General features: G+C 36.6%; 1 protein-coding gene across 2 annotated transcripts in view; it reads left to right on the top strand.

Moving 5' to 3' along the window:
* The window catches only part of AEBP2 (AE binding protein 2), a 51,260-nt gene that overhangs the window by 19,618 nt on the left and 9,649 nt on the right, over positions 1-21,993 (top strand). For both annotated transcript variants that reach the window (XM_048941736.1, XM_048941745.1), the window contains exons 3-5: positions 2,726-2,833; positions 11,372-11,558; positions 18,686-18,810. In XM_048941736.1, the coding sequence (XP_048797693.1) occupies positions 2,726-2,833; positions 11,372-11,558; positions 18,686-18,810 (420 nt within the window). The remainder of the gene's footprint in view (positions 1-2,725; positions 2,834-11,371; positions 11,559-18,685; positions 18,811-21,993) is intronic.

Here is a 21,993-nt window from a genome sequence, read left to right on the forward strand (position 1 = left end):
ATTTTATGTTATAAAATATCTATTCTGTAGCTAGTGACAACTGAGGTTAGGCCCTCAGCAATGTGGCATTGGGTATTGAGCTGTTGTGTTCTACACAATTTGCTCTATTTTTCCATTCTATGGTTTTGTTTGAATGGGTAGCTTTAAGAAAATATGTTCTTAATAAAATAATTGAATCTATTGAATTTTTAATAGGTTTAGTAACTTCTCAGCAGCCTGAAATGCTGGTTTATATAGAAATACTTGGAATTAATTTTCTTGGAACTTCTAGTGTATGTGTTGCTGCATGTTAACTCAGGCTAAGTCACATCCTGATTATTTTTACAAATGGGAGTCCTGTTAGTAATAAAATATGTATGGATAAATGTAAGACAGAAGTAAGATGGGTTGTTTTGGGAGTACAAGTCTTAGCAAAACAGTTCTGTTTGTACTGACGGCAGGTCTTACATCTTCAATGTAACTGCATCTAGTATTTTTTTTTAATTGAAGTACGTATTTCAGTTTAATACGTGGTTAAGTGATGTGGTTTTGGTAGGTCTCACAATTTTAAGGTTTTAAATAATATCCAAGTGGCGTAATATTAACTCTGTACTTCTTTAATTGGGTCACAGTGGTGGCTGTGACTCATTGGCTGCATTTAGCTAATGTTATTTGTTATGACTGAACTTTCAGCTTGATATTTAGTGACTTTTTTTCAGTCCAAACTCCAGGCAGAATCATCTGACCGATGTGCCAACTTCTTAGTCACCCATAAGATAGACTTTGTAATTCTATTTGTAGGTTTACAAAAGCGTTACGTGTGTCCTGGATGAAACAATTAAGTGGATGAGATGTATCCGTATCCTGTGGAATTTCATGCAAATGCATCTTTGGTGACCTTTGTCCCACCCGTGACCCATTTTCATTGCTCAAGAAGAGATTGAAAATCCAGAAAAATGTTCTATGTTGTATTTGTGTGTTTATGTTCAGTGTGGTGTGATTTGTGGATATTTTTACTTAGAAAATGCCACTGTATTCATCTTTTTGAAAGAGACAGCTGTAGGTAACGCTGTGTGCCTGATTACTGTGTTCAGTTCGCACTTGTTTTATTCCCCTCGGTGGAGTTGATTTATTTGTTGTAAAGTTTCTCCACTGGATGCTCTGGCAGGAGAATGATGTTTTCTTCCAAGGATTGGTTCGCCATCTGCTGGTGAGGCGGTTAAGTGGTGCATGTTCTTGGGGGTTTCATTGGTTTTCAAAACTTAATCAGCTCAGTGACTATAAACTTGAAGAAAAGTAGTAGTAAATGCTTACTGGGAACTTTTAAGCATGCTTATCACGTTGCTTTTATGGTTGTAATGTATATATTTTTTTCTAAGCTAATACTAAGATAACGCTTCCACTCCATATAGAATCATGAATGCCCAGGATACACTAATGGAATAATAGTTTTACCTCCCTGAAATGTTTTGTTAGAAATATTTTGGATACAGCCCTTGGACACATGTTCCCAAAAGGCCTTGCTGGAGTTTCTTGTGCATTGCTGTAAAACCAAGTGCGTGTTTTCTGCAGAGATTGTGTTTCAACAACCTGTTGTTTCATAGTAGTTCCTTCCTGGATGCTCTGCAGTTGATGATGGAGATAATGGGACAATGAAGTAACTGTTTCAGTTCCAGGAATCTGAAAATTCCAGTGCCTACAGGGAGAACTTAAAGCTCAGAAGCAGCAGACACCAAAACATCAGAAAGTTAGGCCTCATGGGTCAGTAGACCTTGATCAGTCACATAGGCATACAAGGTTTTCCAGCTTTGCATTCGTAAGCTGGGGTATCTGTATGTTACATAGCAAGCACATAGCACTCCTCTGGCTATGCTTTTGTTTTGAAAGTACAGTCTTTTGAAGGTTCAGTTTTTTAATCTCTGAAAGAGAACAAGAAACTCAAATCCAATTAGTTGCTTGCAGTTCTGAAAGGTATTCTGAAAGTATTTTGGACAATGCTATTCCTGGGGACTGTATTCTGCTGCTAAAAATTGGGGCTGTACCTCCCTTCACACACAGACTTGTTGAGGAATTTCTGATGAAAGCCAAGTTCATTGAGCTTTTTTATTCTCTAGGTTATAGATAGACACAATGAGAGGAGAGAGAGAAAAGCAGCATGAGTAAGTTCTACTCCCTTTAATGCACTATTGTGCGTGTGACTAATCTGTACATGGAAATAGCTAAACACCCATAGATTTTAAATCCTATGGAAGATTTTAATTTTATTCATCAGGAAGTGAACTTAAAACCTTAACTAGGGTTATCCAATATTCTATAGTATAAAACTTATATTTAAACAGCTGGGTTTTAATTAAGACTTCAACTTTGCCTTCTTAAGGAATGAAGTTATTTCTTGCTTATAAGATGAAATCATTTTATCATTTATATTTTTGCTATCCAGAAAATGTAAATTTCATCATACAAAATTTTATATCTCAGTACTTGGGTGACACTGATACAAAGTGCAGATGCAAGCTGTGGCTCTTAATTGTGTTTATCTGCAGGATCGCCTGGCTTTCATGTTTTATTTTTGAATACTTGTGGTTTCAGTTGTTTTTGCCTTGGTGAGGTGAGAATTATGTTGCAGAATAACTGGTTGGTTTAAAATTCTTTGAACTAATTTGAATTGTGGAAGCAGGCTTCTTTGCTAATTCTTTTTACTGTTTTCTTTGACTTGTGTAATCTGACCACATTTTTACTTTATCAGGTGTTTGTTTGCTTGTGGAAAGGTTGCAAAGTATATAATACACCTTCAACAAGTCAAAGTTGGTTGCAGAGACATATGCTGACACACAGTGGGGACAAACCTTTCAAGGTAAGGTTCATAGCAAGGTATATTATGCTTTATTTTAAGAGCAATCCTATTCATTTTTCCTTACATAATGCATTAATTGAAAAATGCTGTCACAGGAAGACTTGTTAAAACTTACCAAGTGAGGTAAACTTGCACTTTTAACATGATAGTGCCCAAAGATTCTGTTCTGTTATGAAGCGCAGATGAAGATATTGTTATTGCTGCTCTGTCCCTGTTCTTTTTAACCTGAAAATGGTAGGGTAATCTGAAGTAAAATAATGCTTTCATTCAGTTTCTTGTGCTTTTCCAAGTTGAGCTGTTTACAGTGTAACAGTGAGATGCTTTGCCTTGTGCTTAACACTTTGGATGATGCCTGATGGTGCACATTCTGTGCTTGAATGAGCTGTTTTTGTTAACAATATTCAGTTGAAACAGTCAGTGTCTGTGTGTGGTTAACTTCTCTGAGAATAATAAGGAAGTCAGGAATGCAGGACCGTTGAGCTGACTGTATTTCCTGCATAGTATTTTCTAACTTTCTCTTTCTTTTTCCCCCTAATCTGTACCTGCATTTCTAGGTATAGTAATGTTTATCATTCCCATATCCACCAATCCGTTATTAATGAGTTGCTTCATCCTCTTATGGATACAGTTGGGGCAGTTCATAGCTGTCAGTCCTGGATCACTTGATGGTAAGTCTCACCCACACTACTTCAGATTGAAGTTCTTCCATCTAGGATTTGAAAACTGAATGAGGGTGGTTTTTTCATTTATTAAATCTAGGTAGCATTTTATACCTCCCTTCCCCTTCCTTGCTCCAACCCATCAAGTTTTAGTCACTGCTTCTCCACTTCTGTTTTCTGTCTTCTCGTATAACATCATCTACTTTTTTTAATTTTAGGGCAGTTTTATTACTAAAAAGTACTTTTCTGTTACAGTGACCTCTTTAAGAAGTTACTGCTTCTGCACAGCTTCTTATAGTAGCTATAGCAAAAAACTATGCTCAAAACCTAGAGAGTAAAAATAGTTCAGTGCAGGTGAAAGCGTTTTTTTTTTTTTTAAAGATATTATATATATATTTATTAATTTTTTTCCCCTTCCAAACTGCTTAATTTAGTCTGAACATTTCTCTCAGAGTGGACGGCAGGAAGGAAATTCTGTTCTTCTGTTGATTGTTTTCTTTGTTCAAAGGAATTAAGTTAGCATGCACTTGGAATCATAGCGTAAGGATCATAGATCTCTGAAAGAAGATTTCAAGTATGATTGTTCCAGTAACTGATCTAATCATAATTGCAAATCCTTGAATCAACTTGAAAATGAGTAATTGGGGGAAACTTTTACCTTCTTTCTTCTCATTTTAGAACTAAGGATGTACGTTAGAGTGCAATGGCAGGTTTCTGTCTTATAGACAAGTCTTCCACTAGGTTTCAACACTTGCTTGTTACAGATCAAAGAAACTAAATTTAGAGGTATTGAGTTTAAAAGAGAAGAACATACGTCAGGAAAAAAGAGTACTTCTTGAATCTTGGGAGAGTTATCTAGCCCAGCGAGTAAAACTAACATCCCAGTGTTTGTTTTTTTAAAATATATATATATATATTTTGGCTAGCCTCTTTAAAGCTAAAGCCCTCCAATTTCAAACAGTTGGTTCTTATAATAAACATCTTGTGTTAAGTGTGAATTATTTCCCCAGCTAGTTTTGCCTGGGCACACTTGGGGAAAGAATAAAGCGTAGGCTAGGATTGCAGTAGTTTATTGTTGTGGCTCAAAGTGTGCCATTTCCTTTTTTTCCCTACCATTGTCTTCAGTGTTTCTGTTTGTATTTTATCTTCATATTTTCAAATCTGTTCCTGGGAGCTTTGGATGGAAGATAATTGTGGTGTGAATTTTAGTAAAACTCTTTTGTTGCCCAATTCATTTATGATGAGTATAGTCCTCAGAGCCCACATGATGTGATTATGATAACCTGTTAGTTATCTAGTCTCATTTCTTCTTGATTCTTACTTTTTCAAGCTTTTGAAATCTGTCTGATAAAAAAATCACTTAAGAAATAACACTCAACAGGATCAGTTGTTGCTTTATGTCAGTTCAAGAACAAAATGTTTTTGCATTTAGCTGTTCTTGTAAATCTTAATTCCTCAGATTTCTAGCAGAAGCAGAGTTTTATACTTTAGAGTTGTATTGAAGACCTTGTTCTTGATTATCTCAATAAAAAAAAACCTAAATTAATAAAATAAAAAAAAGAAAATCTGTTGCTTTGTAAGGTTACACTGGAGTTATAGTTTAAAGGAAGGAATCATTATCAATTTAGAGGACTCAGTGAAAAATGCCAAGTCATTCACTCTTTTGTTAATAAATAAACGCCAGAATTTGTGAGGACTTTGCTTAGAAGGTAGTGCAAATGACAGCTTGGTGCTGTTGTCTGAAGAACCGTTCAGGACGGTTTTAAGAAAGGCAAAGGATGTTATCTAGGGAGGTGATGATAAAATGCAGAGAAAATTTACTTTTGCAAAGATATGAGAAAGCTATAATTGTTTAATGAAGATTGGAGATTAATAAATATATAGCAGGGTTGCTGTGTTCCTTCATCTCTAGTCAAAGAAGGGACAAAAATATTAAATTGGAAAGCAGTTGGGAATTGACTGAAGCATAAAGCTGCCTTTGGCAGGTCTATTCAGTTGAAGGATACGTCCCCTTCCTGCCTACCTTTTGCCTGCAAATGAATTCATTTTATGTAGTTGCCCATTGTGGGTTTAATTCCCTCTTTTTGTGGTGCCTGTAACACTGTCCTTTGATTTAAAAGCTGTGTTCTGCTGTGAATGAGCTGCTGTGCTTCCATTTTAAGTTCTTTGTGGGTTTACCTGCCCTGTCCATGTATGCTTATAAACTATCTGACTGTGTGGTTCATTTGTCACTGAAATGAACCCTTTTATAGATTACAGAGGCAGTTGTTTCATAAGTTCCTCCTGTGGTTTATGTTTGTGTGGTTTAGTGTGAACACCTGAATATTGCAGTAGCCAATGTCATGGGAAAGTTACATTTGCTTATAAATACCTATTTTTGAGATTATATTAGCTCAATTTTTTTTTTAATATGGAACAACTTCCTAGTAGCATATATACATTCACTAAGTAGGAGATATTTTACATCTTACTCATCTGCTAAACTAATGCAAAAATAATATTCTAGATCTTTAGGATAGAACTCTGGACCTCAGTTCCTCTCTAGTCCTAGAATTTCTTTGTTTTTCTGTTTCATTTCCTCTCCAGTTTTTGATACTGGATGGATTTGTATTTTTGAAGCAGTCATCACTGATTTGTTGTTTAGAAAACATTCTCTCTCAGGGTAAACATGATTCCTTCCAAGGCAAAAGTGTGTCAGTTAAATGAGGCATTTACCATTGTAGCTAGTTCTCAGTGTGTAATCAGACATTTCTGCAAAGCTGTATACTTCTTTAATCATATTTTTGGCAAGCACTGTTCCCAAATTTGTTACTCTTGTCAAGAGGAGCAGAAGGACTGGTCTACCAGAACTTAACTGGCTGCCTATGGCCTATTGTTAGGCACTACTCTTCTTAGTACCTGAAGTTGTTTGCTTTTGTGTTGCTGGAAGTTTTCTCTTAGCTAGAACCAGACTTCTATAAGCAATTCCTTCAGTCTTTTTGTTGTTGTAGGCATTAGTTTAATACAAGCATGTATTTATTTCTCTGAAGACTTTTATTATGTTCACGTTTGTGTTTTGTTTTATATCTAGAGTTGAAAGAGAAATACAAACATTCTTTAGCTCTACACTTGCGTAATTTTTGCTTCTTTATAAAATGGGTGGAACATCAGGAATATCATTGTATAGTAGAGGTCCTGTCTTAAGTTCAACAACTTAAACTTTTAGGCTTTCAGAACATACAGATGGAATTAGAGGAACAGTCTGAGTTAGAAAATTGATGCTGGTAACTTTTTGGCAAGCTAAGGAGGAATTGTCTTAAACTTGACTGTTTTAAATAAATAGTTGAATAGTTATTGTGCTATGGCACTGTACTGGTACTTAAACTTTTGAACCACTATTTGCTGCTGTAGAAGGCATTGCAAGTTACTTGTAGACATACCAAAAGAACTCTTAGCATGTAATGTAGATGAATAAATAAAAAGTGTTAGGCACAGTGAAAGATCAAATGGGAAAATGAGCTCAAATGTGTGGAAGATTTTAAGCAAAATAATTGCTCACAGCAATCCTCCATAAGTACAAGACTGTGTGGGTATGATACCAGCTGCTTTCACATACTGAATCTAGTGGGTGTGCTCTTAATGTTTAAGATCAGTCATGCAGGGTTTGCTCACGGGGTGAATGCTTCCAGCAGCAACATCAAATGACAGTACAGAAATTTATTTCAGGGTTCTGTTCTTTGCTTAAAAAGAAAATAAATAAAAAGGGGGGGGGGAAGTAATAATAAAACAGAACCCTGGTGCTCGTTCTACCAGCTGACTTCACAACTCATTACGGAGTAAATTCACTTAATGTGACTCTTAATAGAGTAGCATATTGTTGAAATTGTGGAAAGCAAAACCAAGTAAATTCAGTTGTCATTTGGAATTCATAGTGACTATTCTTTCGGCAGAGTATCCTCTATTCACTAGAACACTGCAGACACAGATAAAAAATGTAAAGATATTCTGCTTTAGTGTTCAAATGATGAGATAGTAGAGATTGTCCAGATGTCTAAAATATTAATATTGAATTTGTTGAAAAAAATTCACATTGAATATTTTTTAAAAAGGCATTTGATTATTTTGAACTTGAGTAAAAAAAAAAATTATTGCTAGATACTTCAATGTCTTGTTTAAAGTCCCTGGTCACTGTTGCCCATTAATAATGGTGGGTATGGGTACACTGGAGAAATTAAACTTCTTACGTGTTGACTTATTTTCTCTTGAAGTAACATATCCACCAATCCGGACCCAACCTATCATATTACAAATTTAATGCAAAATCTTCAGATAAAAGTTTTTGGGGAAAAAACTAAGAGTCTGCTGTAAAGTTGTGCATAGTAGTTGAGTTTGATTTATTAGAAGCCCTCTAGATCTGTATAATTATCTGGTGGGAAGCTGATTTGGTGTGACTTACCGTCCAGAGATCCTGAAGTGACAGCCTGAACTGCTCCTTTATCTTTGGAGAGAAGAGACTTTATCCATTAGTAACGGATTGCTGGATATATTATTTTAGAGAAAAAAAGAAAAAAACAGGTAAGAATTTTTTTCTCCTCTTCTATTGTCTTCTGTCCACTACAAAGACATTTGTTGTCATCTTTGATGTATCAGTTGTTGATTATTTGATGATACGATCTGATAGTGTTAAACTCTTCAGTATGTGAATGTGATGATCTTTGCAAATATTTCATGCTGAGGCTGCAGACTGTAAGTTGTCTTTCTAGAAAAAGGTAATTGCCAGTTGCAGTGTGCATACTGTGAGGACTTAATGTTTGGGCTTTTAAAAGTCAACTTTGGGTAGAACAAGAGTAGTAGTTTCTATAGTGAATCTGTGTTGATCATCTGTGTTTGTGTTTCTTCTGCACTAAAGAAAACCAAAGTTTTGACACTGTGGGTCAAATCATAGTCAGTCATAAGACTGTGCTTTTTGTTTATCAAGAAATAGCACAAAGTCTTACCAACTTGTGTTTTAAAATGTTTTAGAATTGTGCCACTGCTATATTTGTATATTCAGAAGGTGTTGCTTTTTTATACTGCACTTGAATGAGTGGTAATAAATGCATTATACCAAGACATCAAGTTGTTTCTGACCTCCAGGAGGCCTTGGAAAGATTGAACTATTAATTTCCTATTGTGTGGTTGTACTTAAGGATATAGCCTTAATTTGTGCCCATTTTCTTTTTGTCAGTGCTTGTGGGATCAGAAAGAGCTAGAAGCTTGGCAGTAGCACCTTAATGAAAGTTTAACTTAAGTTTAGTTTAGTTGCTTAGTGTAGTTCTGTGAAACTGCTTTTGTGAGCCAGTGAGCAGGTGCTTCAAGGACTTCAGAACAGGGGAATAAAAAAAATCGGTCAAACTAATACACACATTTTATCTGTATCTATGAATTGAGTTTGTTCATCTCTAATACGATGAACTTTTTGTCTTCAGTATTTGCTGTAATGTTACACTGAAGTTCCCATATTGTAAATGAGATAAGAATGCTTTGTATTGTTCTGAATATGGATGTGCTCTGATTTCTTATTGTAAGTCATTACAGTATAAATGTACAGTATTGTTGTTGCTTGAACTTGGGTAATTACAGAGCAAGGTGGTAAGTTTTTGTTAGAGATCACCACGTCTCTTGAGATGCTTATTAGTGGAGGAGATGGGGAGAATCACATATGTTGTCCTAAAGCTGTTTGTCAGGGAATTACATGGTTTTAGTTAGCTCAGAAAGTAGCAAGCTTAAAGGAATTTTTCTAAAAATCATGTAAATAAAAATACTAAGAACATCCTCCTATTCTTGTTTTTTATTGTCATGTAATCTTGTATTCCTGTAGCAAGTATGAAGTCAGTGGGATAACATTTCTCTTTATGAAGACGATATTTCTGTTTTATAATAATCAAAGAAGTTTGCTAGGTCTGAGGCAGAGGTAGACTTTTCAGGCTTTTTTTTTTAACAGCCACAGTTGGAAAACAGCGCAGCTGGGTGTTAGGAACAAAGCATGCTGAGTGGTATTCTGCTGCTGTCATCTTATCTTTCAGTCAAACGTGCAGGCTTGGGACAGATTGCTTTGAGCTTGCAAATTCTTCTTTAGTCCTCAGAGAAAAGTTAGTAATATGTATGTAGTTGCACCATTACTTGTTGCTGAACTGCTGTTGCAGCTGCCACATCAGTTTGCAGTGGAGGGATGAGATGATGCACACTTCTGTGCAGCTCATGATGGAATGTTTATGTTTTCTTTCACCCTTGTAAGCTCAGAGCACAAAAGAAAAGGTTTGTGCCTCCCACTCCAACTATATGATTTACTGAATGTGAATATAAACCAAATACAAAAATACTAATAGTTATTGTGGGCATTACTAGCTTAGTCTTATGTATCTTGTGATTTCTATATTTCTCTTAGTCAATATTGGAGCTCATCTTATTTTTCTGTTTCAAAGAAAATGGCATCTTTTTGTTAAGTACTTCTGAAGTAATTATACCATCCCAAAATAAACGTGTATAGTGTTAATAAATTTTTCCAGTTACTGATGTTAGTTTTAGACAAGTGAAATATAATGATTGACCTTTTATAGCATTTATAAAAAAAAGTGCTGTGTCAAATTTCATGTGGATATGGATGTATGTTTTTTTATTTGAAAAAATTTACTTTGTCAACAGAAAGAGGGAGGTTATAGAACGCTAGTGTATTGAATACAGGAGACTGTAGAACTGTGGGGTGATACAGAGTAACAGAATCACAGAATCACCCGGGTTGGAAGGGACCCCAAGGATCATGTAGTTCCAACCCCCCTGCCTAGCAGGGCCACCAAACATACACATTCAGATCAGGTTGCCCAGGACCCCGTCCAACCTGGCCTTAAACACGTCCAAGGACGGGGCATCCACAACCTCCCTGGGCAGCCCGTTCCAGGGCCTAACCACTCTCCTAGTAAAGAACTTCCCCCTAACATCTAACCTAAATCTTCCCTCCTTCAACTTAAAACCATTTCCCCTAGTCCTGCTGTTGTCAGCCCTTTTGAAGAGTTTACTCCCCTCCTGGGTGTAGGTTCCCTTCAGGTACTGATAGGCTGCAATGAGGTCACCCCGCAGCCTTCTCTTCTCCAGGCTGAACAAGCCCAACTCCCTCAGCCTGTCCTCATAGGGGAGCTGCTCCAGCCCCCTGATCATCTTAGTCGCCCTCCTCTGGACCCTTTCCAAAATCTCAATGTCCTTCTTGTACTGAGGGCTCCACACCTGGACATAGTACTCCAGATGGGGCCTCACAAGAGCCGAGTAGAGAGGGACAATCACCTCCCTGTCCCTGCTGGCCACCCCTCTCCTGATGGAGCCCAGGATCCCATTTGCCTTTCGAGCTGCCAGAGCGCACTGCTGGCTCATATTCAGTCTCTCGTCCATCAGGACCCCCAAGTCCTTCTCTGCCGAGCTGCTCTCAAGGACCGCTCCTCCCAGCCTGTACAGGTGCCTGGGGTTCTTCCGGCCCAAATAGTAACAGCGCTATGTTTCAAAAAGCAAGGGGATATAATGGTGGTCTGTAGGGGAAATGGTCTTCTGTTGTGTTTTTCTATGAAAAGAATTATTCAGTGCATTGTTCAAGATAAATTTTCTTCTAAACAACGCTGTAGAATATAATAAAGCATTTTAAAAAGTGATTGCACCATGAAATAACTGTTATAAGTTGCAAAGTTCAAATGGGAATTTATTTGAGATGCTTTTGTTTCTGTTCTTAGAACTGCATGGTCATTAAGAGTTTCTTCTTTCTTTTAATGTGTTGGAGGTTGAGCCAGAAAAAGCAAATTGAAAGATCTAAGAAACCTCTGTGAATGACTGCCATGCAGTGCTCTGATGCAGTTGTTTCATTTTCTTCTCTTATTAGTGTGTGGTTGGTGGGTGCAATGCCAGCTTTGCATCTCAGGGAGGACTTGCCCGTCATGTGCCCACACACTTCAGCCAGCAAAACTCTTCAAAAGTTGCCAGTCAGCCAAAGGCCAAAGAAGAATCTCCATCTAAAGCTGGAATGAATAAAAGAAGAAAGTTAAAGAATAAGAGACGACGATCATTACGTATGTATTTCTGGACATTTTTATATCCACAACAGCACGTTTCATTAACGTAATGACATAACGAGTGTAGCCAAGATTTAGTTTTGGGAAGAGTTGATTTGCTGTATTCTTTCTTTCTCTATGCAGTTGAGGTTTTTTAATTTAATATGAACCTATGTTATTTGAAGTATGATTTGTTATTTAAGGTGAGGATTATTTCCTCTAGCAATGATAGACTTGGTAGACTTAGGTATTCCCAAAGGATGTATAAGCAAATTATATTATTAAATGCATCTTAGATGTAAATATCAAGATCTCCTCTAGTTTTGAAACTGATTAAAAGTTCATAGAAGTTAGAATGTCATTTCTGTCTTCCTCAGACTGTGACTTGAAAAGTTTTCACTTTTAACAATTTGTATAAATTAGAAGGTTTAAAAAGGGAAGGCTGATTGATGAAGAATTAAGTGGTCACTTTGCAGTATTCTTTTAGTTCATCTTAATTGTAAGGAAGGGCTTGTTTGAAGTATGTGCAGGTTCACAGAAGATTGTTTTGTTTTGTTGACTATGTTATTCAAACAAAATACAGATGTCTAAGACTGATCATTCCAAATTAATTCACTTTCAGAGATTTGCAAGTTGTGTTTTAGTTTGTGTGATTATCTATATTGGTTCTTTTAGTTGACTGATTTAATACATCTTTATTCAATGTCTCCCTCAATATATGTAGAAGTAGAATGCAGTTTGGCATTTTGTCATTTATGTATGCTATTGACTTAAAATTTCAAGTTGTAGTTAGGGCTTCAAAAGATGTCCCAGTCATAATACAAGAATAGACTGCAGAATTTGTTCTGCAGGCATGCACAAAGTCATCTTCATGGAGGAGTGGGGGAAGTAAATAGAAAGTTTTTGAATGAATCCATGGCAAAGAGGTATAATTGGTTTTTGACATTTCAGGAATATTTACTCGACTGTAGAACTTGAATAGTGTGTTCTCTTAATCAAGTGTTGCACAAAAAGAAAAATGACAGCTGCTTGAGTAGCTTTTTTTTTTGTCTTGTTACCTCTAGAGACAAACACAGCGGTGGCTGTATGGTTTTGCCTTAAGGCAAAAGTCATCTCTAACAGAATTGGGAAATGACTATTTAATGTATTGCTCTGGGGAGTATGTGACCCAGAAATGTATCCAAAGTTGATGACATTTTCTGAAAATGTTGAAAATTGGTAGCTTTTCTTTAAAACTTGCTGAGGATTATCACTGATTTGGTGAACTTGCTCATCTGGAAGTTTCTTAATTTAGCTTCAGTTCATATTTAAAAGAAGAGAGGGCAAGAAGATTTACCTGAAATGCCAAAGCAACAAAATAGGCTGGTGAAGTATTTCCAGTCTAGATTATGTGAAGCTAGGAGTGAAGTCTTTTTTACTTAGGTATTTTTAAAAGGAGAGGTGCTTTACTTCTGTACTGTTTTGTCTGCAAACAGGGTTATAAGGTATGACAAATAGATACAACACAGGGTGCTTTTCACTACTCTACAGTGTTTAAATTAAATTCACAATTAGTCATTTGTTGAAAAAACTGTCAGGTAATTTTCTCCTGAAAAAATGCTGTCAGAATCTCTCAGTGGTTTGCGACCCTGAAATGTTTGCAGTGTGTAAATGGATTAGTATTTATTGACAGTTGATTGTCAATACATGCTGAAACTGAAGTATACCTACATAGAAATTAAAGGTTCAAATGCAGCAAAACAATTAAGTTCCTTCATTTTTATAGACTTGTTTTATATCTGAAGTTCATCACCCTTCTGAGAGACATTCAAGCTAATAAAAAAAAAGAACAACTTCACTGTAGCTTTATTGTGATAAGTATATGGTCTTGTATCTTAAAAGAGAGTTCAGACCGTTACTATGTAATCTTTTTCTTTCTTTCTTAACACCTTGGTATTTTTTTATCTGTAAGCAGCGTGTACTTTTAAGTTTAGAAATGTGTGCCTTTATAATAAAAGCGTATTTTTGCTATGCACGCCTTCATAGCTGTTTACATTAGTGTTTAAAAAATGACTGATTTTTACCATACAAATTTTGATGTTGCAGAATAATTCAGGATCACAGTAGCTTTCTTTCTCTTCTAGATGCCCTTAATCATATTAATTGTTGCAGGAAGTCACTCACTTAGAGATATAAAGCCAAATATATTTAACGTGTCTCTGAAATACAGCATTGTAATTCTGAAGCTATTCAGTGACTTTTGAAGAACCTAAGATTTTATGTATTTGCTTCTTGAGTAGAAAAGATGGCATACTTATTAACAGCCATAACAGTTTAAGTTTACTGGAAAGATATGTGAGATGTGGAAACTTACTGTTGGTGAAATTTACATTGGGAATGTATTAGTTACATAAGATTTAGCGTTTCATTTATTAGGTTGCTGGTCAGAAGATTTTCATTTACTTAAGTAGGTGGAGTGTATGTGAAACTTAATAGTATTAAGTAAGAAGGGAGACATCTTGGTCCAAAAATTATTTTAATATTTAATAGATTTAAGAGGAGCTGAAAATATGGGATTAATGCTCTATAAAGAATTAATAAAACTGTTCATATGCGTTTTACAAGTTGTTCCCTTTACTCTGCAGTCATTGAATGTTATCTAGGGCTAAATCCTGAACAAATGTTGCTATATAAAACAAAAAGCAAAATTTTGGTATTGACTTTCTGTTCTCCCCTGTTGGCTTTTTGTTCCGTGGCTGCTCTGGACATTGCTTTTGAGGTATGGATGGGAAGTAAACTTGTTTTTGAAAGATGTACCTGGGTAGAGCTCCTCCTGCAGTAGGTGATGAGTAGACTGTACAGTATCAGGAAAGCTGAGGAGGAGAGATAGGTCTGCAGTGAACTCCCCTCAAAGGAGATGATACTGAAAACAGAGGAATGGAAGCTTGGCATGATAAGGTGGAGGGAGAGCTTTTCCCCACTGCATGAAGTGCCCTTGCAGAGCTGCTAGACTTCAGAGGAAGGACCTGTCGTGTCAGGGTAGATGCAGGTGTTAAATGAACCAACATAGTCTGTTCCCATGATCAGTCCACCCAAGAAACAGCAGTGGATGATAGCAGGAGGAGACTTTTTCCTTTGTGAAGCAGAGGTGCCCATTTGCTGACCTGGCCTACTCTCAAGAGGTTTATTGCCGGCTAGATATGTTGCCAAGAAACTAGTGAGTCTTCTGTAGTCCACTGTTCTCCACAGCTGTTATTTCATGTGGGCACCAAAATTACTCAGGGGCAGTCCAAGGCATATCTTGGAGGACTGTGGGGTCCTTGGAGCAGCTGTAAGAGGCTCTGGACAGATGGTCTTCTTTGATTCTGCTGGTCAGATGAAAAGGCTTTGACATGATCAGTTCAGCCCTGCTGAATTGATCAGTTTTTTGTGTTTTACCTATAGATTTGGCTGGTCAGCTGGAAAACACCCAAAAAGCAGCCCAAAGGAATTCCAGCCATTTTGTCCAATAGAACAGTTTCACTGGGAGCCCTGCTTAAGTGCCTCTGTGCAAATGCAGAGAGCTTGGAAAAGAAAGAGGAGCTGAAAGTTTTAGTTAAGTCTCAGGGCTGTGATATCCTTCCACCATGTCTCTTTGAGGCCTGTGATAATTCATGTGCCTGGAGAATTTGGTGCTCTTGAGGAGAGACTACAGGGAAGGAGATGAAGTGGGGTAGCCGTGTGTGTTAGGGAGTACTGTGGCTGCATAGAGTTGGGTAATGGTACTGAGAGGGTTGATTCTTTCAGGGGTAAAGGCCAGTAACGGTGATAATGTGAGAGTAATGGTGAGAGTCTGTTATAGACCTCCCAACCAGGATGAAGGCAGGAAATATTCTACAAGCAAGTACAGGAAATCTCATGCTCATTAGAATTGTTCTCATGGGGCATTTTAACTTCCCAGATGTCTGTTAAAAATCCATTTGAGATTCCTGGAGTGTGTGGATGACTGCCTGACACAGGTGGTGAGGATGCCCATTAGGGAGAATGCCTCACTGAACTTGTGTGTGTGTGTGCAAACAGGGAAGGGTGATGTGGGTGATGTGATGGTTGGAGGCTAGCTTGGACACAACAATGATGAAATCCCTGATTTTGATCCTTGGTGAAGTCAGTAAGGTGATGAACAGTATTGATACCTTGGATTTTTAGAAGGCAGAATAGGATGACACCTGAAAGTACAGGAGCAGTCTGACCCAATGTGCTGAAAGTCAAGCAAGGAGGGGAGATGAATCTGGCTGAGCAGAGAGCTGCTTCTGCAACTCAGGAAGAAAAAAAAAAAAAAAAAGAGCTCTGGAAGAAGATGCAGACATCTCAGGAGGACTGTAGATGTTGTTAAGCTGTGCAGGAAGAAAATGAGAATGGCCAAAACCCACGTGGAACTCAATTTGATTATTGGAGTGAAAGATGATGAGATGATAATGCTTTTATAAATACATCAAGAGTAAAAAGAAGATTAAAGTGAATCTCCAGCCTTTATTGGATCTGAGAGAAAGTGTTGTGATGAAAGATGAGGATAAGGCTGAATTACTTAATGCCTTTTTTGCTTCAGTCTCTGTTAGTAAGGTCAGTTGTTCTCAGGCTACCCAACCCCTTCTGTTGGAAGACTGATGAAGTCCCTGTAGCCCACTGGGAAACTGCATGTGCATTCCTACAAGGTTTGAATGTTCCTAAGACAATGAGGCTGGATAGAATTCATTCAGGCACTCTGATGGACCTGGCCATAGTGCTTACCTTGCCATTTTTAATAGTTTATCAGCAGTCATGATAAACTGGTAAGGTTCCAGTTACATGGAAGTTAGCAAACGTGACTTCAATCTGCAAGAAGTGTGGGAAGGAGGATCTGGGGAATTACAGACCTGTCAGTCTGGTTTAAGTGTTAGGGGAAGTTACAGGGCAAATTATCCTAAGTATGATCACATGGGACGTATAGGACAGTCAAGTGATCAGAAGCAGCTAGCCTGTGTTTATGAGGGGCAGGTTCTGTCTGACTAGTCTGATCTCCTTCTACAAGAAGATGACCCACCAAGTATGTGAGGTAAAGGCTGTGGATACTGTTTACCTGAATTTTAGTCAAGAATTCTAGTTGGTGCCAAGCTGACAGCACTTCCCAGCAAAGCAGCCCAGCCCCAGCCCAGGTGTGCACCCATCGAGGTGTTCAGGATGAGCCACATTTCTAGCTTAGCTGGCCTGTCTGTGAGGTGTAGTTTGGACATGACTGGGATACAGTTTTATAATGGTATTTGGTAGGTCAGGATGATGATTAGACTTGCCTTAATGGTCTTTTCCAACCTAGAGGATTCTATGAACTATATGTTATACCAAGTATGCTACACCGTATAACTTCTTGTATTATCGAATCTTTGTTATAAATTCACAAACATTTGTTTTATAAATATGAGTGAAGCTCCAAAAGAGTTTCTGACATTTGGTACAACAAACTGCCTAAATCAGCATTTGAATTTTGTCTGTAGAGATCTTCACAATTTCAGATCAAAGGAAGATAGGCTTTTTGTCTTTCAGGGATAGAAGAAAAGGGTGGAGGGTTACCTGTTGTAAAATGCTTGACGTTTGAAGTTTCATATATCATACCTTTTACTGCTTAGATCTTAGTAGTAATAATGAAATGTGAATCTTGAGTCTGTGTTTTTCTTGAGTCTGTTGCTACATGAAGTCTTTTGTTTTTCCTGAAGACTTTAGTTTGTATGAAGAAAGAAGTGGTAGTCCATGCAGAAAAATGTGACCCCTACTCCTTTTTACTTGATAGGTTAATGGTTTCAATATAAGAAATGCTTGCACCACTTACAGCAAAACATTTCAGTAGGATGATTGCCTAATTGGCAGTATCCAACTGAGATAGAATAAGGGCAGAACATAATGTACAGATGAATACCTCACAACAATTTGTCCCCAGAGTGTAGAAAATACTAATCTAAAGTGGAATTTGTAGTTTGTCTAGAAATAATGGATAGATAATCATGATGAAAGGGAAAGTACAAGTTGTTTTAATTCAGGACAGAAAAATTGGAAATAACTGTTTTTGCGGATTATAGGATAATGTAGTTGATTGTGTAGTTTAACTACGATTCTTAGTTTTATTTTCAGCGTTATATACTGAATTACTGCTCTCACATAAGATTTAGTAACTCTTAATACTTTTATTAATATATTACTCATGTAGTTCTGCTACGGAATGGTACAGAATATATTTAAAAATCTTAGATATTTTGAAGAGCATACAAGAAATATGTGCTTAGTAGCAGTTATTTCTGGCTAGAGTGGGTTTTAGGGTAGAGTTAATAGACCTTCTTTACACTCTAAATTGAATTTCAGTATTTTAGTATTCAAGACTTATCCATAAAAGTGCTTTTCAGAATAAAAAAGGACTTTACTATGCATGCTGTTTATAGACTACAAATTCTTATTTAATTCTGCTTGCAGAGGAACTATTCGAAGTATTTGTTCTCCTTGCAGCATCTCAGTATTCAGCTGGATTACTTTTTTTAGCAATTAGAAATTAGATCAGGGCAAATGGTTTGTAATAAACTTTAGAAATAAGGTGTCTTCTAACATGTTGACTGCGTGCACTATCATGTTTTGAAATATTTTAATACTGTCTTTTAAAAGTCATTGCAGTAATACTGAAATTATTGACTGTGCTGTAAGGGTACCTTGGCCAGTTAGTTGTAAAGTTTATGGGAAATTTATTGGGCTGTTTTAGCATTAAAAAGGAACTCAAATTCATTAATAAAAGTTCTTGTTTCCGTTCCTTTGCACTGGGCCACCTTTTTGGTGTTTACATTTTTTTTAGAAATGGTAGCAATAGGTCTTAAAAAACAATGAATTTTTAATTGTGGAAGATAAGGAAAAAAAAATCACTTTAAGGTTAAAAACTGAGCAAGTGTAATTCAGTTTGTCAAAATAGCTACTTCATTTAAGGGGAATATGTTGTGACCACTCTGTTTGAAGTGAAGCCATTCTCTCAGTTAAATTACTGTTTGCAACTCTGATGTAGGAGCCCTAGTTTTATAAAGATAAATGGTCTACTAATGACACTTCAGATTTATTTACATGCTCGAATCTGTTAGAATGCTTTCAGCAGGTTCAACACTAAGGATGTCTTTTATTTCTAGCAAGACCTCATGACTTCTTTGATGCACAAACACTGGATGCTATAAGACATCGAGCCATCTGCTTTAACCTCTCAGCGCATATAGAAAGCTTAGGAAAAGGCCACAGTGTTGTATTTCACAGTACTGTAAGTATTACTTTGTTCACTGTTTGTTACCTGCATCTCTGAAAAATGTAGTGCTGTATTCCTCTTTGTAATATGGCTTTTAATCGGTAACCATTGATTGCTTTTGAATAGTTATTTATTCACTTCTGTTAGTAAATAAGTTTTTTAAAAATACTAGTAGTAGTTGGTTTTTTGTTTCAAAATGAAAAGCTTGCAATGTTTCCCCATCTGATACACTTGGGGAAATATCTGGCAGGCAGTATGTGTTGCAGAAAACATTATAAATAAGAATGAATTCTGGTGGCACTTTCTCAAGTTACAATTCACAGTATTTATTGCAAGGAAGACTTTGAGGATAATTGTATAACTGATAGATGTTCATCTGAAATTCATGTATTTTTTTTTTTAGTTGAAAAGATGGAATACCAAATCAATGCATTGTTCATTTCTTTTTTTTAATAATAATAATAATAATAATAATAATAATAATAATAATAATAATAATAATAAAAACCTTCCCAATGAAGTACCATTGAATTGCTAGGAGGCAAGTACCAGGTGGGGAAGTAACCTTGAGTCCTGTTTCTGTATCCTGCTGTGGATAGATTGACATCAGTATTCATTTAGAAAAGTTGAAAATAGAGAGAATTTGAATACAGGGATGAGAATTTCAAAAGGCATAATGCCTCATGTTTTGTTACTGAATTGAGAGATGGAGTGCATAAGAGGTAGAGACACTTCTTTAAGAATAAAAGAATTAAGGAACAGCACAAAATGAAGAACTTTGTAAATTGCCAGACTAGTGCAAGATTAACTGCAGTCCAGGGAAGGAGTGCTGACTGCTCTCTTTTCAGCTATGACTTAATTTGAACCAACAATTAAACTATTGAACTGTCATTCTCTTTTCATAAACAAAAGGTGATTTTATATGCATGGAACTTAGCATTTCCTTCTCTTGTACAAAACTGATGATAGTTACAAATCTGTATCCTGTTAGACGTTCTTCCCAAAATGTTAGTCCTGAACTTTATCTGCTTTGAGCACACCAGCTGCGGAGGGAAATTTATAGGTGCCTTATTCTGCTGCTGCTGAATTTAAACCTTATTTTAGTTTTCCTGGCCAAGACTGAATGTAAAACTTTGTGAGAAAAGCAGGTTGTCTTCCAGTTCACAGCTTGCTTTAATCTGCAGCGTTATCCAGATAGACCGTTAAGTTGTGGACGCTCACTTCTGGCTGTTGCAGTAATTCATAAGGAGGTGGAATAAAAGGGAGGAATGTGCTCTTTAACTGATCTGAATTAACTTGGAGGAAGTACTGCAAAGCTTTTCAGTTCATCTGTGCTTGTACCACTCAAGATGATGGGGGGTTGATTAGGTCTGAAAACTTGGTATTACTTACACCTCAGCTGTAGTTGTTGTTTCAGTGGCAGGACTGTTCTACGATTCCAGCTGCACACTGCACATCGTTACCCTATTAACATGCACAATTGTGCAGAGTTGCACTGGACAACAACTTTACTGATGAGATTGTTTAATATAAGAAAGATAATCTTCTTGTAGGTATGCATTATTATACTGAGCTAATGGTCACCTCAGGTGCAAGTAAGGATGGAAGTGGAAAAGTGGGATGTGGTTTCTGTGGTCCACCTTCAGATGAAAAACATGTATAGTTAACAGGGACATGAATTTGAAAAGTGAAAAATTTGATCATAAGACTTCTGGAAACTGAGGAATTTATAGGTTTATTTCTTGATTCATTATAAGAACATCAGCATAGTGTAGTGTTTTACAGGATAGTTACCTTACTGAAAAAATAATAACACAAAGATTTTCTATGCAGTCATTGTATCTCTTCATGAAACCTTTAAATCTTCTTCATAGACATGTAAAATTGTAAAACAATCATCAAAGCCTTTTGCGGAAGTCTGCCTTTGACTTCATTATGTTCTTATTTCTCTGATTAGTTTTCCTTATTGCAGTCCAATTCTTGGTATGTTGATTCCTTGCACTATCAAGTGGAAAAAGTCAATTTCTCTTCAACTTAAAGAGCAGGTATTAGATTTTTTAAGAACATACCTAGCCTGTTACCCTCTGTCTTTATTGTTGATAGGGTTAGTTCTCTAAGGTAGCTGAGTACTAAACTGTTCTTTATACTTCTAACTTTTTTTGGAGATTTTAGTTCAGTGATGGCATATGCTGATTTTGTTTACGCGTGTTTTGAAGTTGTAAGCCTCTTAAACACAATAGGTGAATAAACATGCAGGAGAGAGACATTTGTTTCTTTTTCCAGAAGAGGTCAGTAGAACTCCATTTCTGATCTGAGACAACTTGAAAGGTTTCCTTTACAGAAATAAATGCAAAGAAATGTTTCCTGTTCCAGGGACAGTGTGTGAAATGTAGGTAATTAGTAAGATTTTCTTTTGTTCAAATGAAGCTGTATTGTACATGCGTTCACTTGTTGAACTATACTTTTTAGTGTGAAATGTAAGTTATTACATAAGTGAGTTATTTACTAAGTGACTTTAAGTCTTCAGAACAACTTTAAGTCTTCAAATCTTTCCATTTTGCTTGTAATATGCAGATTTGGCCTTAATGCTGTGGATATTTAGCTGAAAATAGTGATTTTTTTCTTTTTTAGTCTATGTTCGTTGTCTGTATCATGACTGTATTTCTGACTCAAGCCTGCCTGGGAAGTGGTAGAATGTTTGTTGTGCTAATTGTGGTAAAAGTAGTGGATACATTTTAAGTATTTTTAAAACACGTCTTTAAACTTGAGAATTTCAAAATACATTTGGGAAGAACCAAGGCATGGGTATATACAGATTGCTGTTGTCTCCTAACAGAAAGCTGACTTAGTACTTGAATGTTAAACAAAAACAGATGTGTACCCTTTCAGGGATGAAGATCTTTGATCCCAGTCAAAAACATGTGAATTGCTGAGCTTTTGAGGATTTCCAGAGGACAAGATAAGACAGTGATGTGAAAAATAGTCTGCAAAACTTGCATTGGTTCCAAGTGTATCTGAGTGAAAGCATCCCAAGCTATGACTGTCGCAGGCCTTTAAATATATGATTAGCTCTTTTGCTATACAGTTTGTATTCCCTACTGTTGAAAGTTACTTTCTCCTCTTAAGCTTCCATGTGTGCGTAGAGAAGCTGTTTCAATATTGATTGCTTGAAGATCTTATTAGGCTTCTGGAGTAAGA

This window comes from Lagopus muta, chromosome 1 (assembly GCF_023343835.1).
Source record: "Lagopus muta isolate bLagMut1 chromosome 1, bLagMut1 primary, whole genome shotgun sequence".
In the NCBI taxonomy this organism is placed as follows: Eukaryota; Metazoa; Chordata; class Aves; order Galliformes; family Phasianidae; genus Lagopus; species Lagopus muta.